The 19,285-nt window shown below is 44.5% G+C and overlaps 1 protein-coding gene across 1 annotated transcript in view; it reads right to left on the bottom strand.

The window, feature by feature from the left end:
• Positions 1 to 13,060, bottom strand: part of WDR75 (WD repeat domain 75) — a 35,260-nt gene extending 22,200 nt beyond the window's left edge. Inside the window, exons 1-6 of the mRNA XM_075934168.1 lie at positions 12,892 to 13,060; positions 10,500 to 10,629; positions 8,388 to 8,453; positions 6,532 to 6,631; positions 4,991 to 5,115; positions 1,028 to 1,098 (exon numbers count right to left, since the gene is read on the bottom strand). Of these exons, the coding sequence (XP_075790283.1) occupies positions 1,028 to 1,098; positions 4,991 to 5,115; positions 6,532 to 6,631; positions 8,388 to 8,453; positions 10,500 to 10,629; positions 12,892 to 12,977 (578 nt within the window). The 5' untranslated portion in view covers positions 12,978 to 13,060. The remainder of the gene's footprint in view (positions 1 to 1,027; positions 1,099 to 4,990; positions 5,116 to 6,531; positions 6,632 to 8,387; positions 8,454 to 10,499; positions 10,630 to 12,891) is intronic.
• Positions 13,061 to 19,285: the final 6,225 nt, after the last annotated feature.

The following is a 19,285-nucleotide window of genomic DNA, read 5'->3' as shown; positions in this document are numbered from 1 at the left end:
ACAAACACCATCCCCACTTAACCTGCTAGATTCTTCCAACAACAACAAAAAATCCACACATGCAACAGCATTTGCATCTCATCCAGAACTTAGGCAAACAACCTAATTTAAGTCCCTGTTTCAATCAAGCAATAGAAAAGTGATGACACTACGATCTGGGATCAAACTAAGAGATGCTTTGAATCTCACACACAAGCGATGACACTGCAGCCCCAATTGCCTCTGTTCTCCCTCTTCCCAACAACCACAGACACACATTAAACCAGGAGAGAGGGTCAGAACAAAATTTTGAAGAATTTTACAAGAAAGAATTGGTCAGGTGGATGAGCAGTTATTCAGCATTACTTGTTAGGATTTCAGAAATTAAAACAAAGTCATTCACAAGGAATCTCATTTACCTATGCAATTGAATTAATGGTATCAAAGGCTGCTGATGGAGAAAAAATAATCTGTATACAGTTGACCAATTAATATCCAGAATAGGGATGTAATCAACAGTTGACTACCTGATAAGCATATGCTTATTGGGCAGCAGAGTAGTGACTCAACTAGTCACCGCCTCTATCAGAGAGAGGCAGCAAGGTGCACGGGAACAGGAGCCGGTGCTGGAGGGAGCCAGCTTAAAAGCTGGTCCCACCCCAGTACCATCTCCGGAGAGAGTGGGCAGGGGAAGTAGAGGTGCAGCGGGGATCCCCACTCATGCCAGTCCCACTGCTGTGCCACTCCCTGCTTGAGTCCCTGCTCCACCTCTGCCTTTGAAACGCAGCCCCACAGGGCTCTTGCTACATTTCAAAGTAAGAGGCAGTAGAACCTCAGGTGAGTGGGGACTGCTTGAGTCCTTGCTCTGCCTCTTAAATGTACTAAGAGTCATAGACAGCTCTTACTACATTTAAAAGGCTACCCCCCCTGCGCCTCTGCGAGCGCCCAACTCCACTTCTTATCGACTAATTGAAATGTAACATTCCTAACCCAGAACACACATTTATGAGGGTTCATAGCTGAAATCATCTACAGTCGTAAGTCTTACCTGTTAATCTTCTTCTTTTTGAAAAAATAAACAAGGAGATGAAGACCACGCACTGATGCCACATATTCACCCTGTTACAGAAATATAGCTGTAGTAAGATGAGGGCCTGAAACAAAAGCCCATGTCACACAGGCCTGGTTTGAGACCTGAGGTCTAGCTAAAAAAGGACAAAACATGGCTAATATAAAGCAAAGGCCCCTGCTCACAGAACTTGGCATGAACAGGGCTGAGAGTGTAAAACACTAACTGATAATAGGCCAAGAAACGACTAGATATTTCCCCTATCTACTGGAATGCACTAATTATAGCCATGCAATCCCAGAGAAGTATGTACTGAAAAACGTCTGTGGAATCTCTTGGTGTGTGCATATATGCATTACTGTGAGGCTGCATATGAAAGGTAGTTTGGGATACTGACACAAGCCCTTTTTCATGTAGAAAAATAGTTTAGTGCTATAAGAATTCCATTAATTTATGCCAGAACCAGGAGTTTATACTTAATTTTATTCCCATGACAAACTAAGGATGTTAAGGGAGAGGGGGCGCTTGCTATCCCTGCTGCGCCTCTTCCGTTGAAATGTATTAAGAGCCACCCACGGCTCTTGCTACATTTCAAAGGCAGAGGTGCAGTGTGGGGGAACGGACAGGGGAGACAGAGGTGCAGTAGTCAGGACCTGTCACAAGTGGGGACTGCTTTGGTCACCACTTGTGCTGGGTTCCCCGCTGCACCTCTGCCTCCCCTGTCCGTTTCCTCCCACACCACAAAAACGGTTCCTGAGGGAGCTGGCTTTTAATACATTTAAAAGGCTGGTGCGCATCGGGGGATGGAGAGAGGACGGGAGACCTGTGTAAGTGGGGAATCAGCTGACCAGGCTTGCGCTGGGTCCCTCCTGCTGTGATTTAGCCTTTTAAATACATTAAGAGCTGACAGGTTGTTAATACATTTAAAAGGCTGTCTCAGTGGGGTTACTTACTGGGCCGGGAGCTAACTCTGTTGCGGTTCCCCTGCTTATTGTCTAATAGAGGGGGGGGAAAAAAAAAAAATCAATCGACTAGTCGATTAGTTGAGTAAACTAAATTTAACATCCCTACTTCACCTTGCTGCCTCTTATAGAGACAGCAAGCAAAGCACAAGGTGGGGAATGTGAGTAGTTGACTACTCTTTTAGATCCCTACAACACACACAAATGAAGACACAAATATTGAATTTCCATACTCCTCCTGTTTTGAGGTATGCTATGAAAAATACACTTAAGCTTCTGTAACTCTTCTATAAAAGCAAAGGATCCATTAAGCTACACAGGCTCTGAAACATGAGGAGGAATAGCATCTCCTTATATAACAAATCTGAAAAAAAGTGGTTCCGTGGCACCTTAGAGACTAACAAAAATATATAGGATCATGAGTTTTTGTGGGTAAGACCCACTTCATTAGATGAGTTGGAATGGAAATAACAGAGTCCAAGATACTATATATCTAAATAACAGCAAAAGTAGTACCTGTCAATTGTAGGACCTCTGTAATGAAGCTAATTAAATGGTACTTTTGCTGTTACTGGTATACTAGGAGACAATGCCCCCTGATCGCCAACCTCCTTCTTTGGGGACAGGTGGCAGCCCCGGCTCCCGCACTGCTCTCGGAGAGGGCCAGGCCGAGATGTGGTAGCCCTGGCCTGCCCCAGATCTTTCCCCCAGCTGCTGAGAGCCCCCAAGGCCAGCTCAGCTCCAGCTTCCCCACCACGGCTGGTGGGGAGTTTAGTCGGGCTAAGTCTGGCCTGGTTCGCTCCCTCTGGCTGCTGGGGGGATAGGGCCAAAGACATGCCAGGCTCTTCCCCCCAGCCGCCAGGGAGGCCTCCCCACCCCCCCTCACCTGCCACTAGGGAGGATCTTTGGCCATTCTGGCTCTTCCCTCCTCCACAGAGGCTGAAGCCATCCTGTTTCTATCCTCCCCAGCAGAGGCTGAGGCCTCCCAGGCCCTTCACCCCCAACCCCTGCGTCTTTGCCCCCCTCTCTCTCCCGGACACTGAGGAGGGAGGACCAAAGCCTGGCCATGCCTCCAGCTGCGACGGCGAAGGCCTCCCGCCTCCCAGCTCCCAGCCCCTCTTCAGAGCACCAGGGAAGCTGCAAGGCTGCTGCCCCACTACCCGGAGCTCTGGGGAGACCATGTGGCTGCTTTCCGCTCCAGCACCAGGGAGGCTAGGGCCCTCAGCACTGGTAAGGGAGGCCTGGTGGCTGAGGGAGGAGAGGCTGCAGGACAGAAAGATATGTGATTATGTCACTGTCATCCCACAGGAATTTTTTATTTACACACACACACACACACACACACACACACACGCAAAGAAGTACCACTTAATTAGCTTAACTCAGGTACTTTTGTTGTTGTACATATCTTGAATTCTATTATTTCCATTCCAACTGATTTGATGGAGTGGGTCTTAGCCACGAAAGCTCATGATCCTATATATTTTTGTTAGTCTCTGAGGATGTGTACACACCACAGAAAAGATTGAAGCTGCCACAGTCGATCTTCCAGGGTTCGAATTAGTGGGTCTAGTGAAGACAGTAATTTGAACTGAGAGGACGCTCCAGTCGATGCTGGTAGTCTTGCTTCCATGAGGAGTAAGGGAAGTCAAAAGGAGAGTATGTTCTCTTCAACTTCCTGCAGTGTGGACAGTGCCAACATTCGAATTCGGGTACTTTGACTTCAGCTACGCAATTAAAGTAATTATCTAATTCAACCTTATCCTGTAGTGTAGACATAGCCTCAGGTGCCAGCTGACTACTTGTTTTTAAAGTTACAGACTAACATGGCTACCCTCTGAAACTTTACAGCAAATCTGGTTTGAGTAAGTAAGAAATATAGTAAAAGTTTATTTCTGTCACTAGTTATACTCCTGTGGGCACTGAAGAGCAAGCTGATTCTATTCTATTTCACAAGTGAAAAATCATCTAAATGCTAACTGTATAATATTCACTGTCTGTAGCAATGCAATACCCAGGGAAACATCTCCCATCTGCACCCTTCAAATAGCTTGATTTTATATTTCATGGTCACCTTGTAAGATTGCTGTTTTGGAACATTTCATCCTCACTTAAAAAAGCCACCTCTCAACAGTTTTTTTTTAAATGTAAGCTTACATCTGAGCAGAGAGTAACAAACAGAGAACTCCACAACATTATTTTCACAGTCTTTTGTTTTTAGAGTACAAATGCAATGTTAGTTCATCTTTAGGTGCATTAGAGATAAAAATGTTAGGGCAGAACCCAATATTAATTCTTTAGATGTGTTTGTTCCCATTTTCCCCAAAGGCCAAATGCTCTTTTTGGTACATATTATAATTTTTTAAAACATAATTTTAAAAAGAGGAAGGTGTGTAGCTAACGAATTAAAAAAAGTTATTGCATTACCTGACTTTTGCTACTGCTCTGAGACAAAGTTGGTCATCTAATCAGAACCTTTTTTTTCTTTAACTGGGAAAGAGCCAAAATTTTGCAAACAGACAATATTCTGGATCCAACACGTTCAGCACACATTTTCAACTAACAAAAAAGCCTTTACGTCCAAAGCGTACTGTATGCCGAGTACAAGACTTGTGATTATCTTCAATCCAAAGAAAAGGACATTTTACTGGATTAAGTGGTTGAAATTCTGCAATTTTCCTTAATTTTTTTCCCTAATGAAATGAAATTGTGTTGCAGGACATACTTTTCCAACTCATCAGCAATCCTGATCTTACATGAAATTATGAAGAATAGATGGTGCTGGATGTCAAATTTGTTGAGGCAAGCTTTTTGAGATCAGTGGTTTGCAGTTAAGAAGAAAAGTTAGGATTCATAAAAGGACACAATCCACTTCTTTGAGTGATTACTTGGTTAAAGATACTTTTTTGTATACCAGACTAAACACAATGTGGTTAATACATTTTATATGGAAGAAAAACATCTAAAAAGGTAAATATACTTCTCTTCCAAACGCAGTACATTTGGGCGACTGGCCTATATCATCCAAAATCAAAGACAGATCCTTGGCTTCCACTTCTTGGTCTGGTGTTTTTGGCAGTTTCACAGAAGCAAGCTGGAATGAATCTGGTCAAATAATGAGTCTGGTTGGTTAATAAAATAGTTTTGTGGATGACGTTATAGCACAAATATATGTTCAAAAGGAGAGTATGTGGGTGCACCTGTTATCCTAGATATAAAATACATACTAGCTCCTTTCAGTGTTGTTTTGGATGCATGCTTAAAGATGTATACTTATGGATGAAGTTATGACACCTTTATATTTTTGTCTGAGATGTTTCTGTGCCAAGCTGCTACACAGACAGATGAGATCTAGATTTTTCCATAGTGGTTTCCTGCATAGCAAGCAGAAACCAATCCAAATTACATAGATTTGTTCCTCTGAAGCAGCATTCATAGAAGTATTATGCAAGTGAAGTTATATATCATATTTGTTCTCTCAGACTTTGAATAGTTGAATTTATGTCATTACTAAAACTGGTCAATTTTTCACCATTACTTTTTCAACAGGAAAATGCTCATTTGTTGAAACTGAAACTTTCTATAGAAACAGAGCAAGAACTTGGGTCTTCCATATCCCTGGTGAGTTGCTACTGGCTATACAGGCATGAAAAGTTTTGAAAAGTTTAGTTATTGTTCTAATGCAAAATGAAAACAAACATGGAAATCTCTAAGTTTTCCACAAAACCAAGCTCTTGTTTTGTTGCCAGCCTTACCTGATGCTGGTTATTGTAAAGCTGTAGCTTTTAGTACAGTAACATGATCTAAGAATAAACTTAGAAATGTAAATAATGTAAATGTAACCAGTGTTCCCTCTAAGCTGTGCAACAGCACAGCTTCATAGGTGATTAATCAGCCTTGCCCAGATAGTCAGCTCTGTGCAGGAAGCCCTGAGCCTCTGACTGGGTGGGCCTGATTAATCACCTGTGAAGCTGTGCAAATTAGAGGGAACACTGGTCATGAGAGTCAAATTAGGTCTACTATAACATTAGGTAAGTATGGCAAAAGTGTCTGGAAGTTTAAGGTTATGCTTTGATACAATCAAAATCCAAAAAGTGAAAATACTAAATTGCACATATATGACCATAGTTTCCACAAGATACAACACGCTAATACAACAATGGTTAAGGGACCTATTTAAAGGACGCTTTCAATATAACTTACTTTATCTGCTATTGGCATACTTTTTTACATTTCATTCAGCATGAACAGTGAAACCAAACTGGATAAGTTCTGATCAAGAGCACCAACACAGTATTGTTGTGTATAGAGTCCATTTTATATCAATGGAAGGGTTAAATAAAATTTTCATTTCCACAGAATCAGATTTTGTAAGTCTTTTTTCTTCTGGTTTTGGGGGGAGGAATGGGAGGCAAAGAATTACAAAACAGGACCTAAACTGAATTAGCAGTCCTTTAAACATTCAAGCATGCTAAAAATTACACTGCAACGAAGTATGAACTGAAGTTAATTATACCATACCTGATGCATCCTCATTTTTCCTTGGAATTATAACGAATACTGAACCCTCAGAATCAGCAAGCATATAGAATGCATAAAGTTTGTATCCAACAACAAAAGTCTGGAAAAAAGTAGTTATGAAAGGAGAAGTTCATATTAGTTGGGCAATTGTCAATTATGCTGAAGTTCTCCTATGTCAGGGGTGGGCAATAATTTTTAAAGGGGGGGGGCCACTTTACAAATTTCTTAAGTAGCCCTGGGCTGGGGCCTCAGGTGGAAGGTGCAGGGCCAGGAGGCTTCTTGTGCTCCCCAGTCCAAAGAACCTGATTGGCACGTGAAGTCTTTGGCCCCCACCCCTGCTCTGCCAAGGGCATGTGGTGGCTAGAGAAAACTGCCAGCTGGCGAGGGCAGGAGACTTCATGCACTCTCCTGTCCCCAGGGCTCCACTATGGGCTGGATCAACTGTGTTGGTGGGATGGATTTGGCTCACAGAGGCTCTCTTGCCCACCCATGTCCTACACTCAGATACTGAACAGTTTACCACTTAATCAGAGATTCTTTTTGATCATGTGCCTCGTTGCTTTTTTAAGAACGTTTGATAAAAGCTTGTAGATTATCCTTGTCAATTTTGAAGTAAAAAATCCCCCCAAAACACTATTTTGGTTAGAAACTATTACAGAGCAATAGGCTTGTTCAGCAGTATTTGTATTGCTTGAAATACCACATTTTACCGGGCAGGCTGAAGGTAACACCTCTGCTACATAGTGAGGTGGAAGAAAGCCAGAGTGTGCCTATTCCTCTTTCACTTTCCAAGGCAGGAGTTCTCTTCAGCCCAGAAACAGTAGGATAGAGCTGGCAATCACAACAACCCAAGATTACATTTCCAAGGGGCACATTCAGCACTGAGTCTGACATCACAAACTGCAATATGTGTAAATGCAATCTTAAACCCTCATTGTTCCTGCTTATAGGAGAGGCAAAATACAGTTCAGCATGCATCCCACAATAAACATCTGTCTGCATCTTTTTACAGCTGCTCCCAGTAAAGTTTTGGTCCCAAGCCTTGGATTTGAACAGCAGCCCTCAAACTGTTCTCTTTGGACCAAAGATAACCTGTAAAGCTCTTCACTAACCTCAGAAATAAACATTTGAGAAGTAAGCAGTGGAGGAATTGAAATATTAAGAGACGAGGTGGTTCATGAGAGAAGCCATGTAAAATGAAATAATAGGCTATAACTTCAATTACTTAAAAGTTGTCCTTCCCCATTCTTCTCCACCCAATGGGGCAGGGAAGAACATGCAAACTCTCAGCCAAAGACAGAGGGAGGAACTGCCAGAGTCAATCAACTACCTAAAATTAGGCAGGAAGAAGAGCTACACTGCACAGAAAAAAAAAATCACAGGCCTCTGTGTATATAACTCTTCCTCCCTCCTTTCTTTGGCCTACCAATTTTAGGAAAAAATATTGGATAGCTTCTCGACTAGACTTCATCTTCACACAACTGGTGAAGTGTCAAGTAACACTGATGACTTTCCGATAACCGTGGGTTCAGTGTACTAATATTTAAGAAGGGACTGCATACTTCATTAGGTATGGGTCATCAAAAATGCCACTTCAGGCTCTAGCAAGAGGTCAGCAAATTTTTCTTGCCCTTAGAGTGAAAGACCTGCTCAGGGACAAAATATAAATTGAATTAACAATCGCTGCTTTTGACGCCAAGGTTTATGTTTAACTCCACTAAAAGCATCATTAAGCTGAATTTGGACCTGTGTGTTTTGTTCAGCCCTAGTATTTATTTAATTGATGCTCACGAGAGAACAATTCTGAAATCCATAAACATCTGTGACAGAAAAAACCCCCAAAACTATTGACATACTTTAATGAGAATTCCGTCTGTGAAGTCCCAGAGTTTAATGGTGCCATCTAAAGAGCAAGAATACAGCTGGAAAGGAAAAACAAAAGTTATAAACAGAAATCAAATAGCAAAACACTAGGACAACAATTTTACACAAAACAAGACCCTCAAGTTAGGGTCTTAGATTTTTATTTGGGCACATAAGTGGCTGGCTTTTGAAAAGTTCTAAGGATCAAGATCCAGTTGTCTTCTAACAAAATACACATTCTGCTATTCTAGTTTGACATACAATTTTGAAATATATGGTTTGAGACTGTGTTCTTATTTCGTATTTCAATGTCACATAAAAGTTACCTAGCATGTGAATGTTTATACACATTTACAATTCACATGCAGGCATGTGGATGCACAGAACTTCACAGTCCGCTTCTACAAGTGGGCCCAGATTTTATGAACAGCAACAAAAATGCAAAACAAAGCCAACTCCAAACCACCTCAATTTTTCTTTTTTAGATATATAATGTAACTCAAAGCTGAAAATTGAAGCATTCTCCACTCTTTTCTCCTAACCCCACAAGATAAAAATCTCATCTCTAAGTTTTGCCTCTGCATCCTCTAAGTTAGTGTTTCTCAAAGTGGTCAGTGGGTCCACTTTGAGAAAGCTGCTATCAGGACACTCCGGTTGGTTTACGTAAATACTGTTGCTTTCCTTGGCTATAAACGGCAAACTGCAGCCAATGGGAGCCATGAGGCTCTGTGGATGTGGAAGCAGCAAGTAAACAAACCGGAGTGGCCCAGCAGCAGCTCTTTCAGAGTGGGTGCACGGAAAGCAGTAAGAAACACTGCTTTAAGATGATGGGTGGAGATAATGTGTACCCTCAAGTTCCTCAGTGGGTTACTATAAATAGTGTACTTGGAAGAAAAAATCAGAATTAACTCAAATATTTAAAGTGCTGTTGATAATGCAAATATATTGTCAAGCACCCAAGTTTTGAAAGATACGCACACTCTATAGTTATACTAAGTAGTGTGTACATGTAGGGAGAGAGATGTGTAATGAGGACAAAAGTTTATTAGAGTTACCAATATGTATGCATAATGGCATCGCACAAACAGATCAGAAATAAGTTTCTTCACAGTTTAATTGGGTTCACTGCAAGTGCTATGGACCATGCAGCCCATGCAGAGTTTGGCACTTGAGTGGTGATTAGGAAATCCCTAAGCTGTGCACTGCTCACAATACCTCCTGAGAACAAGCTGGGGATTAGCTAAGCCTGCTCCTACTCCAGATATAACCCTGGCATGTGTCCTGCACCAGGGTATACCTTATAGCTGCCGTGTGACACTTTTCTCCTCCCATCCTTTTTATATAGCTGGCACAGTGGGCCCTAGGACACTGATGAATCAAGTCCTACTGCTAATATTGGCAATTATCAAAGATGCACACATGCTAGATTAAAGGAACCATTGTTGGTTTGCTGACCTGAGTGAGTGATCTAACCATCTCTGCTTTTAGAAAAAGCTTCCACTTAGTAAATTAGAATAATCTGATGGTTATAGCAATAAATCCATTAACTAATATGAGTATTTACTGTTTCAGTCTAAGTAAACAGCAGCTAGTTCAATAATTTTAAAAGAAATAATTATTCCCAGCTACCTCATAAAATACATTACTTTGTGTCCTGAACTGCCAACATTCAAATATTATTTCCTTAAATAAATCAGGAAAAAACCAAATACAGGCAGTCCCCTGGTTACATGGATCCGACTTACATCGGATCCCTACTTACAAACAGGGTGAGGCAACCCCGCTCTAGCTGCTTCCCCCCAGCAGACCAGGGAGACGCGAAGCTAGCGCCCCCCGCCCTGCCCCCGCAGACCAGGGAGACACGGAGCAGCTTCTCTCAACAGACACCTCAGCTTGAGAATAAAGGACTAAGGGAAGTGAGGTGTGGGAGAATAAAACTGAGCTCTGGAGAAATGTTTGGCTAGAGTTTCCCCAACAATATGTACCAGTTCCGACTTACATACAAATTCAACTTAAGAACAAACCTACAGTCCCTATCTTGTACGTAACCCGGGGACTGCCTGTACCTAGCTAGACAGGAATCACAATTACAAAGATTTAATAACCTGCATGTGGTTTTGCGGGTTAAGTTGGATTCCTGTCACCAGGTTTGAGTGACCCTGCAGGACGTGTACACATTCTTCAGTAACTGTGCTGTACACTTTCACGTAGTCTCCTGAGGCACATAAAAGGTACCTGAAAAGATGATGAAACAAAAGGTTAATATGATAATTCTGGATAAAAATATTACATTTTAGGTTTATCAAGGGTCATGACTACTTTGAATTTACAAAGTACTGAACATGAAAAATGTAGGCCTTTTCTCCCAGAGATGACTCCATTTTTGGAACTTTGCTTTCCATTGTTTGTACAGATTTATTTACTTAATCATTAAATGTAGCGGAAAAACAAATAGACCAGATTTAACCTGCAGTTGCAAAGGCAGGAAAGTTACTCTTTTATATATTTTAATTCTTGTTAAAGGTGCTGCTGGTTTGATCACCTTGAAAAACCTGTATCAGAACAGATAAAATATGTATGCTATTTATTTACATCTCCCCCTTTGATAATATCAGTATCTGCTAAATGTATAGTACTTTGCCTGGTCTTGCTTTTGGCCAAACAATAAAGATCAACTAATTTTCTCCAAAGCTCAAGTTTCTAAGACTCTCACACTCTCAGCACCTGTATTTTACAAGTTAAAAAAAAATATCAAAACAAAAATGACATTTCTATACAGAATTTATAAGCACTGGAAGAAGGGCATTCTTTCGTTCTTTATGAAACTTCAGCATGCTACAGTTAAACTATTTTCTAATGCTCCATCAATTTTCTTTTGATACTGTCACTGGTTGTTTCATTATCTCCAACTAAAAGTCAAAATAAGCCATGCATGCAACTCTTATAGCTACTCTGCACAATTGCTTGCCACTCTTAACAGCTGCAGAAGACCTATTTCATTTATGCTATTCCATCCCATACTTCTGAAACAAGTCTATTTTACAAGTCTCCTTAACTCTTCCCACCCTCTTTAGTTTTTTGCAGGCCAGAATATAATAAAGTGATCATGTGACACTAAAAATAGGAAAATCAGCAGACAAGCTTAAAACAATATGTGCCTACACATTCATGATTACGTTTTGATTTCCAGCCCTTGATAATATGTTGCCAAAGGCTGCATACTCAGCCAAGGAGTGGGCAGAGAAGGCCGGTTCTGGAATGGACATGCCCACTACATTTCAAAATAACTATTTCAATATGGTTATGGATAAAACCTGTTATTAAATCTGGCTAAGGAAACGTGTGTTGTAAAGAAAGACCCTGACTAGCAAATAGGACAAGGAGGAATGGAGTAGGGAGGCTATCAGGTTCAAAAACTAAATTAACAGAATAAGGGAAAATTTTTAATAAAGGCCTCTGACCAACAGAGGTGCCAGAAAAATAGTTTTGAATATGACAGAAAGAACCTGTTTTAAGAGTCAACATGTACCTCCCCATCCCACATACCAAAGTTATCTTAAGCATTAAGCCTACCAGGTGCAACAAAAAAATAAAACAAAACTAACCTGTTGATCAGCAAGGAGGGTAGAGATAAAGAGAATAGGCTTTGGGGGAAGTTGCAAATCTTGTCTGGATTAAAATTTGAAACAGAGGTACAGGGCCTCAAACTGGTTTTTAGTTGAAGTGTTATTGGCAATGACATCACTTGTTCATTAAAGGGCATAAAAAGTAAACTCCTAAAGGGTTCATTGCTAACACCTGCCTGATAAAGTTGGCACCAGCCAACGTGGGACAAAGCTAAAGTGATGTTATTTAAGTAAATATGTAACCACTGAAAATGTCAAGTGTTTACATATTTACACGTGGGGAGGCTGCGGCTCCATGGGAGACAGTACGTATAGGGAGCAAGCTTAAAAGGTGGCTCCATTCACCCACTAGCTCTCCCCTACCCACATCTTCCTACGTTGCTGACTCTATATCAGCTACAGCAGGGAGGGGAGAAGCTTAAAAGCTGGCTCCACACCCATAGCGGCTCCAGAATCCGCCTCCCTCCGCCTCTGGACACATCGGTTCACCTTCCTGGTTACAACCCCCCATCCGCGGGAAACACGCAGCTCCAGCGGAGGTCCCCAGGGCTGCCGGGTGCCACGGCAAGGAACCTGCAAGACCCCGGCACGGCGAGGCTGCCCGGAGCTGGGGGCGCCCAGCCCGGCTCGGGACAGAGGCAGGGCGGGTCTCCCCTCGCTCCGGCTGCTCGGGTCGCGCCGGGGGCCCACGCAGGCTCAGAGCGCCACTCGCAGCCCCTGGCGAGCCCCGCCTGGAGCCGTTAGACGCGGGCCACCAGGGCTCCCCGCCGGGGCCTGGGCCGTGTGGCGCCCGGCGGAGCGGCCTCCACACACCGCGCTCCCACCCCCAGCCTCGCGCCACCCGCTCCCGCGAATCGCCCCCCGCCCTCACTTGGCATCGGCGGAGAACGCCGCTCTGGCGCCGCTCAACTTGCTGCCGCCGCAGCGCACCACGCGGAGCGGCTCCTGCACCACCATCTTGCCGCTGCGAAACCTTCCGCCTTCGACCTCTCACCCCTACCGCGCGCGCGTGTAGGTAGACATTCCGCCATCTTAGCTATGGGCAAACGGGCCGCCCTCCGTTCCTTTCAAGCACACAGGGCAGCGTTCGGAGCACTACCGCCCTTAGTTTACAGGAGGACCGGAAACTCTTAATGATCCTTTCCAGAGCTAGCATGTCACAGGTGAGCGCGCGCATGCGCCACGCTTGGCTTTTTCCGCCTGAGGAGATGGGTGAGGGGCGGGGCACGAAGGCGGGGGAGTGGGTGTGGTGAGAGGACAGCAGCGGCTGTCAGAGGACAAGCGCAGGCGTCCTTGCTGCCGTGGTGCGCGCGGTCGGTTGCTATGGTAACTGAGAGGCAACCCTTCCGCCCTGGTTCTATTGACCTAATCCCTGTAGCCTAGGGATGCTAAATATGGACTAATCGAATAGTCGATGCGTTTTGCAGGGACTGTCCCATTAGTTGCTAGGGCGAGTCCGCCTTTGAAGTGTAGCAACAAACAGACTGAAGGCTGCTGCTACACTCCAAAGGTGAAAGCGCTCCATGGAGCCCAGGGGCAGCTGGGGAGCCCCCCGTGGGCCCAAGGCTCCCGCAGCGCTGACACCTTGAAACGCCACATGCAGCCTGGGGTCACCCCAGCTGGCCCCGGGCTGCACGCGGTGTTTCAAACTGGCAGCGTCACATGGAGCCCAGGGTCTGGCCCCGGGCTTCCAGTGGCGTTGCCGCTTTGAAGTAACCCCCGGCTTGCTGCCTCTTTCTGAGAGAGACAGTAAGGGGGGGGATGGAGGGGGAAGTGACAAGGGCTTATTGGACAGTCGCCTAGTGCTTCACATCCCTAGGTCAAAGGTCTTCCATGGCAGTCCCTGATCCGATAGGTGGGAGAAGCTCTCCCAGTGTATCTAGGCATCTTTATGCATGGTCTTATAGGAACTTGCTCTGGAAAGCATTACCCAGAATATAATCAATTAAGTCCTGTTAAAGTAACACAGTTGTAGGCACAAAGCTTAGAACGGGCTACATATAACCAAGCTCAAATGTGTAAAACATGTGCATGCCCTGGATCAGAGATAAATGAAGCAAGGTCAAATTAATATAGGATTAAAAGCATTGCTCCTTTTGTTAAAATATCACTAAGCAGTGAAGTGTGTTGAAGCAAACTTCCCCACTTTCTTTAATAATTTACAGTTAAATGATCCTTTGGGTCTAACTGCTAGGTAATAAGAGGCTCTAAAAAAGAATTTATTACAAGAAGTGTGAAGCGTAATTTATTTTAAAAATAAGCAACCAGAAAGCTGATGCTTCATTATTTCTTCCCCCTTCTCCCCAGCCCTCTACTGTCCCAGGCCCCACTCGAAACTGAGCACATCCAGGACCACGGACCTAAGGTGGCAGACTTTTGCGGGCCAGGCGACACCCTCAGCCCTAAACCTCCCTCCCTCCTCCAATTAAAGAGACTTTGTTATATTTACAAGAAAGTTTATTCTTGATAACATTTTGAAAACAGTTTTATTTTATTAGTAAATGCTATTCTTTGCACACTGTTTGATGGTTTTTTAATACACATAATGTTTTTGACAGAAACCCAGGTGTGTGTGTGTGTGAACTGTCTGGAGACTGGTGCAGGGATGGGTTGTGGGAGGAAAGATCTTGCGGGGGACTCAGGCCACAGGCCCTATGGGGGGGGGGGGGCCCTGGGGAGAGTCATTGGGATCCTGCTGAGAAACTCTCATGCAGGGCCTCCCAGATGCAGACCCCCACCCGCAGCTGTCCGGGGCTGCTCAAATGCCTCCCCTCGATATCAGCCTGTGTCCCCCACCCTGGGAGGAAGGCCTCCCCTTTGCCCTCCATCAGGTTGTGGAGGACACAGCACGCAGCCACCACCTCAAGGATATTGCATTTCCCCCATGTCCAGGCAAATGAGCAGATACCTAAACCTCCCCTTCAGCCAGCCAAAGACGCATTCCACCTGCAAACGTGCCCGGGTTAGGTGAGTGTTAAATTGTTCCCTGCTCACGTCCAGATGGCCAGTGTAGGGCTTCATGAGCCAGGGCATAAGGGAGTATGCTGCATCGACCACAATGCAGATTGGCATCTCCACGTCCCCAACAGCAAAGTTTCGCTGTGTGAAGAATGTTCCAGCCTGCAGACCCCCAAGACCCCAGGGGCTCCCCTCTCAGGCGGCCCTCCCAGCAGTAGGGCAAGGTGAGGCCAGGAGCTCGCCCCCACTCCCTCTGCCCTTTCCTGTTACACTCCTCCTACCTCGCATGGACTGTCTCCCGAGAGGGTCTTACCTCCATCAACACAGCACCAACAGTAGATCTTCCCATGCCAAACTGGTGTCCCACCGAATGGTAGCTGTCGGGGATGGCCAGCTTCCAGAGGGCAATAGCCACCCTCTTCTCCAGGGGGATGGTGGGGTGCATGTGGGTGTCCTATCATTGCAGGGCAGGAGCAAGCCAGGCACACAGCTCCTGGAAGGTGGCCTCATGCATTCTGAAGTTTCAGAGCCAAGCCTGGTCATCTCACCGCTCCATGACGAGCCAGTCCCACCAGTGTGAACTTGTCTCCAGCCTCCAAAATCGCCTCTCCTGGAAGAAGTTCGGTGGCAAGGACAGTGTTGCTGCAGCCTGAGCGAGGGGCTCAAGGCTGGGTTCTGAATCCAGACCTGGCATGAGCATCATGAAGGTCTCATGGAGGTATAGCAGAACTTGAAGTATTACAGTGTGGGGCCATCGCCTGCCCAGGGGCAGCTCTGGCTCCATGGCAAAAAAAAAAAAAAAAAAAAAAATTGTAAAACACAAATACCAATCAAAAATCACACTTCTGTAGTGTCCCAGAAAGCAGGACACTCAAAGCAAGCACTGCAGAAGCTTTGCTGTCCCTCTAGGAGGTAGGCAAGCCAGCTGCAGCAGCAGAGGAAAGGCTGTCCAGGGGGGTCCCTTTAAGCATGTGTGTCTGCAAAAAGCATGCTGCAGGACCCGGAAATAAAGGCTGCCCCCATGTCCCGGCAGAAGTTGTTCCGTGTGCCCTTTTTCTGACAGAGCATCCAGACAGTCTGGATGCTCTTTTTCAAAAAAGCCGATCACTTTTTCGATCCACTTAGTGCAATCTAGACCCTCTTTTCCGAAAGAGGCTTTTTTGAAAGTATTTTTTGAAAAAACCTCTTTCGAAAAAGGCGTGTAGTCTAGACATAGCCTATCTGCCTTGGGTTGGTGGTGGGCGTCCTCATCAAGGGCACTTCCAGATACCCATGGGGGGCAGTGTGGGGAGCTGAAAGCCTGGATGCTCAAATCCGATGGCAGCTTCCTGCTGGGAGCCCAGCTCTCTCACAAGATCCCAGGCTGCCTGCCACCTCCACTCCCCATTTCCTGCTTCTCATCTCTCCTCTGGGAACAGGCTGGAATCTGCCAGGGGCTTCTCACTCCTGAGGTGTGGGGCATTTTGGCTGTAGCTGCCCAGCTTTCTTGCCAATATCATGGCTCCTGATGTAAGTAATGCAGTGTCTGTGCTACAGAGATTTAAGTCTTATGTTTCTCATGGTGAAATTATGATGTCAGTGTAGTGGGGCACTTTTACCTGTACTGTAGACACTAACATAATTAGGTCAACATAAGCTGCTTTATGTCCACTTGTTTAGTATAGACCAGCCCTTTTCTCCCTGTTTTATCTTCTCTTCCCTTTTTCAGTTCTGTTCCCATCTTTCCTTAACCCTTGCACTGTCTCATTTTTCACCACATTCATATTTTTAAGACAATAAATTACACATTTTGCATCCTAGGAATAAAAGAAACCCCATTAAAATGCAAATCAAAGATCTGATCCTCTAAACCCTTTTTTCACATGCTATTTTCTATTTATATTTTTATTAAGAATAAGTGTGAGATTTAGGACTCATTTATCCTAAAAATGCAATGAAGGGTCACGACCCAATGCAGGCATCAACTGACAATTCCCCCCTCCCTGTTTCATTTAAAAAAAATGTCTAGAAGTTGCAGTTTATTTATCCTCAAAGGTGTAGTTGCAGTGAAATAAGTTGTGTGATCGTTTTATTTTTAATCCTTGTCAGATCTGTCTTTTATTACTTAGAGTCACAATCTGCTTTTTTTAAGTGGAAAAAGCAATCACTTTTGAACAGCTTTCATGGTGGTTTTGAAATCCACACTTCAAAAACATATGGTCAGTGCTCTATGCATAACTTACCTTGTCAGGGCATTTTTTGTTAATTCAGGGTCTGGCTTCACAGCATATAAAGGTTACCCTATTAATGTTTTTACATGAAAGTTCATAGTTTGCATAACCATGAATTGCTTGTGTGAAGAGCCTCTGTAGTTATTCAAAACAACCATAATACCACAAAAATCTGGAAAATCTGTTCATGCTGGATCATCCCAGGCAGAACTAACCAAAAATGTCATTAATCACAAAGATGGTTTGATGATCAGTGCAATGGATAAGCCAGCTGCAGCAGTGTAAGAGTAGAAAGAACAAAATACTATATACTTAGCGTTTCACAGATGCTGAACAAACAGAACGACCTTTAGTATTTATCTTTTCAATGTCAATAGGTAGGATTCTTCTGTGTTACTGCTCTGTGTCCCAAAAATATAATAAACTGAAATTGAAAAGCAGGGATAATGATGGAGGATTTTCAGTTATTTTTGAGGCATATCCTTTCCCTGATTTTAAACTATGGGAAGGATATGACACAACTGATAACTGATGTCATGTCATGGCCAGAATGTAGCTGTATGATGTTTCTTGCTTCACTGGCATGTCCCACAGAAGAGTGTAATTTTTAGATATGTTGAGAATTTCTGCTCATTCCCTCACAATGCTATAAAGCCATTTAAAAGAAAATAATAGCATGTTGCTCATCTTAGACTTCTGGCATTTAACATGAGAACCACCAAGTGGTATAGAATTGTCATTATCCACATTGCTAGGTACATCTTTATCTCAGGCTAGGTCTAGACTACAGTCCTTTGTTGGAAAAAGCTACATAAATTGCGCTTTTCCTATCGCTTTTCCGGAAGAGGCTTTTCCATCATTTGGCCCCACCTCCGTTTTCAGAGGAGCCCTTATTCCTCATAGAACGAGGTATACAGGGCTCCCTGAAAGAGCACGTTTGCTCTTCTGCAGAAAAAGAGGAAGAGCAAATGTGTTCTCTGGACACGGCCGAGTTTTTCTGGGATACCTTTCCGGGATAGCCCTTATTGATTATTCTATTAGTTAATTAATCTAAATTTAACATCCCTAGTGGGTAATTGGCTAATAGTGTAGTCGATACAATTTGTATCGACTACATGATTAGTCAATAAGGGAAGGCGCTCTGACTTGGCTCGCACTGGGTCCAGGAGCTACCACTATTGTTGCTCTGCCGTTTAAATGCAGTAGGAGCCGGGCTGCCTGAGCAAACCTGGCTCAATCCCAGCTTGCACCAGGTCTGGGACCTACCCCTGTTGTGGCTCTGCAGTTTAATCATAGTAAGAGCCAGGCCGGCTCTTACTACATTTCAAATGCAGAGCTGCAATGGTTCCGAACCCTGCGCGAGCCGGGACTGCTTAGTCCTAGCTTGCACCGGGTCCAGGAGCTACCCCCTCTGCTACTCTGCATTTTAAATGTAGTAAGAGCCAGCTGTGAACACAAGCTACTCCGGCAGCAGCCCCTGCCCATGGGGGGTGGGAGGTCCCAGCTCTCTGATAGGACTCCACCCCATCATGGACAGAGGCTCCTAAGTGTGATGCAGAGCAGCTTCTGCGCATGGTGAAACTGGGCCTGCCGTGGACAGATGCTCTTTTGCAGCAGCCTCCTCTGTCTCCCCACATGCTACTGCCTAGAGGCAGCAGCATGGGGAGTGGGGCAGGCAGCAACCAGAGATGGTTCTGTGCGGAGCCATCTTTTAAGCCAGCTCCCCCCAGCACTGGCTCCTGCTTCCCCACCCTTCCTTGCTGCCTCTGTATCAGAGGCAGAAAGGTGGAGAGGAAATGTGAGTAGTTGAGTAGTCCATTGCTCAACTAGTTGCTTGCATCCCTGTTATGAATCATGGGCAGTGTGCATGAGTGCACAAGTAATTTAACAGTAAGTGAGCTGAAGAGAGGCCTTTCTGAGGTCCAGGCAAGAGCCCCGGAGGATTATGGACTTGTTTACATCTTTAAGAAAAAGGACTGTGTGAAATGAAAGAACTGTGTATGTGTGCTGAGGCAGCATTTCCAGATAAGAAAAAGTAACAAGGGAAGAATCTAACGAAGGACAGACTATTGTTTCTCACTCGTGGTGAGGCAAGCA

The sequence above is a fragment of the Pelodiscus sinensis genome, chromosome 7 (assembly GCF_049634645.1).
Source record: "Pelodiscus sinensis isolate JC-2024 chromosome 7, ASM4963464v1, whole genome shotgun sequence".
Classification (NCBI taxonomy): Eukaryota; Metazoa; Chordata; order Testudines; family Trionychidae; genus Pelodiscus; species Pelodiscus sinensis.
Note: the sequence above shows the minus strand (reverse complement) of the source record. Positions and strands in the feature narration are given on the sequence as shown.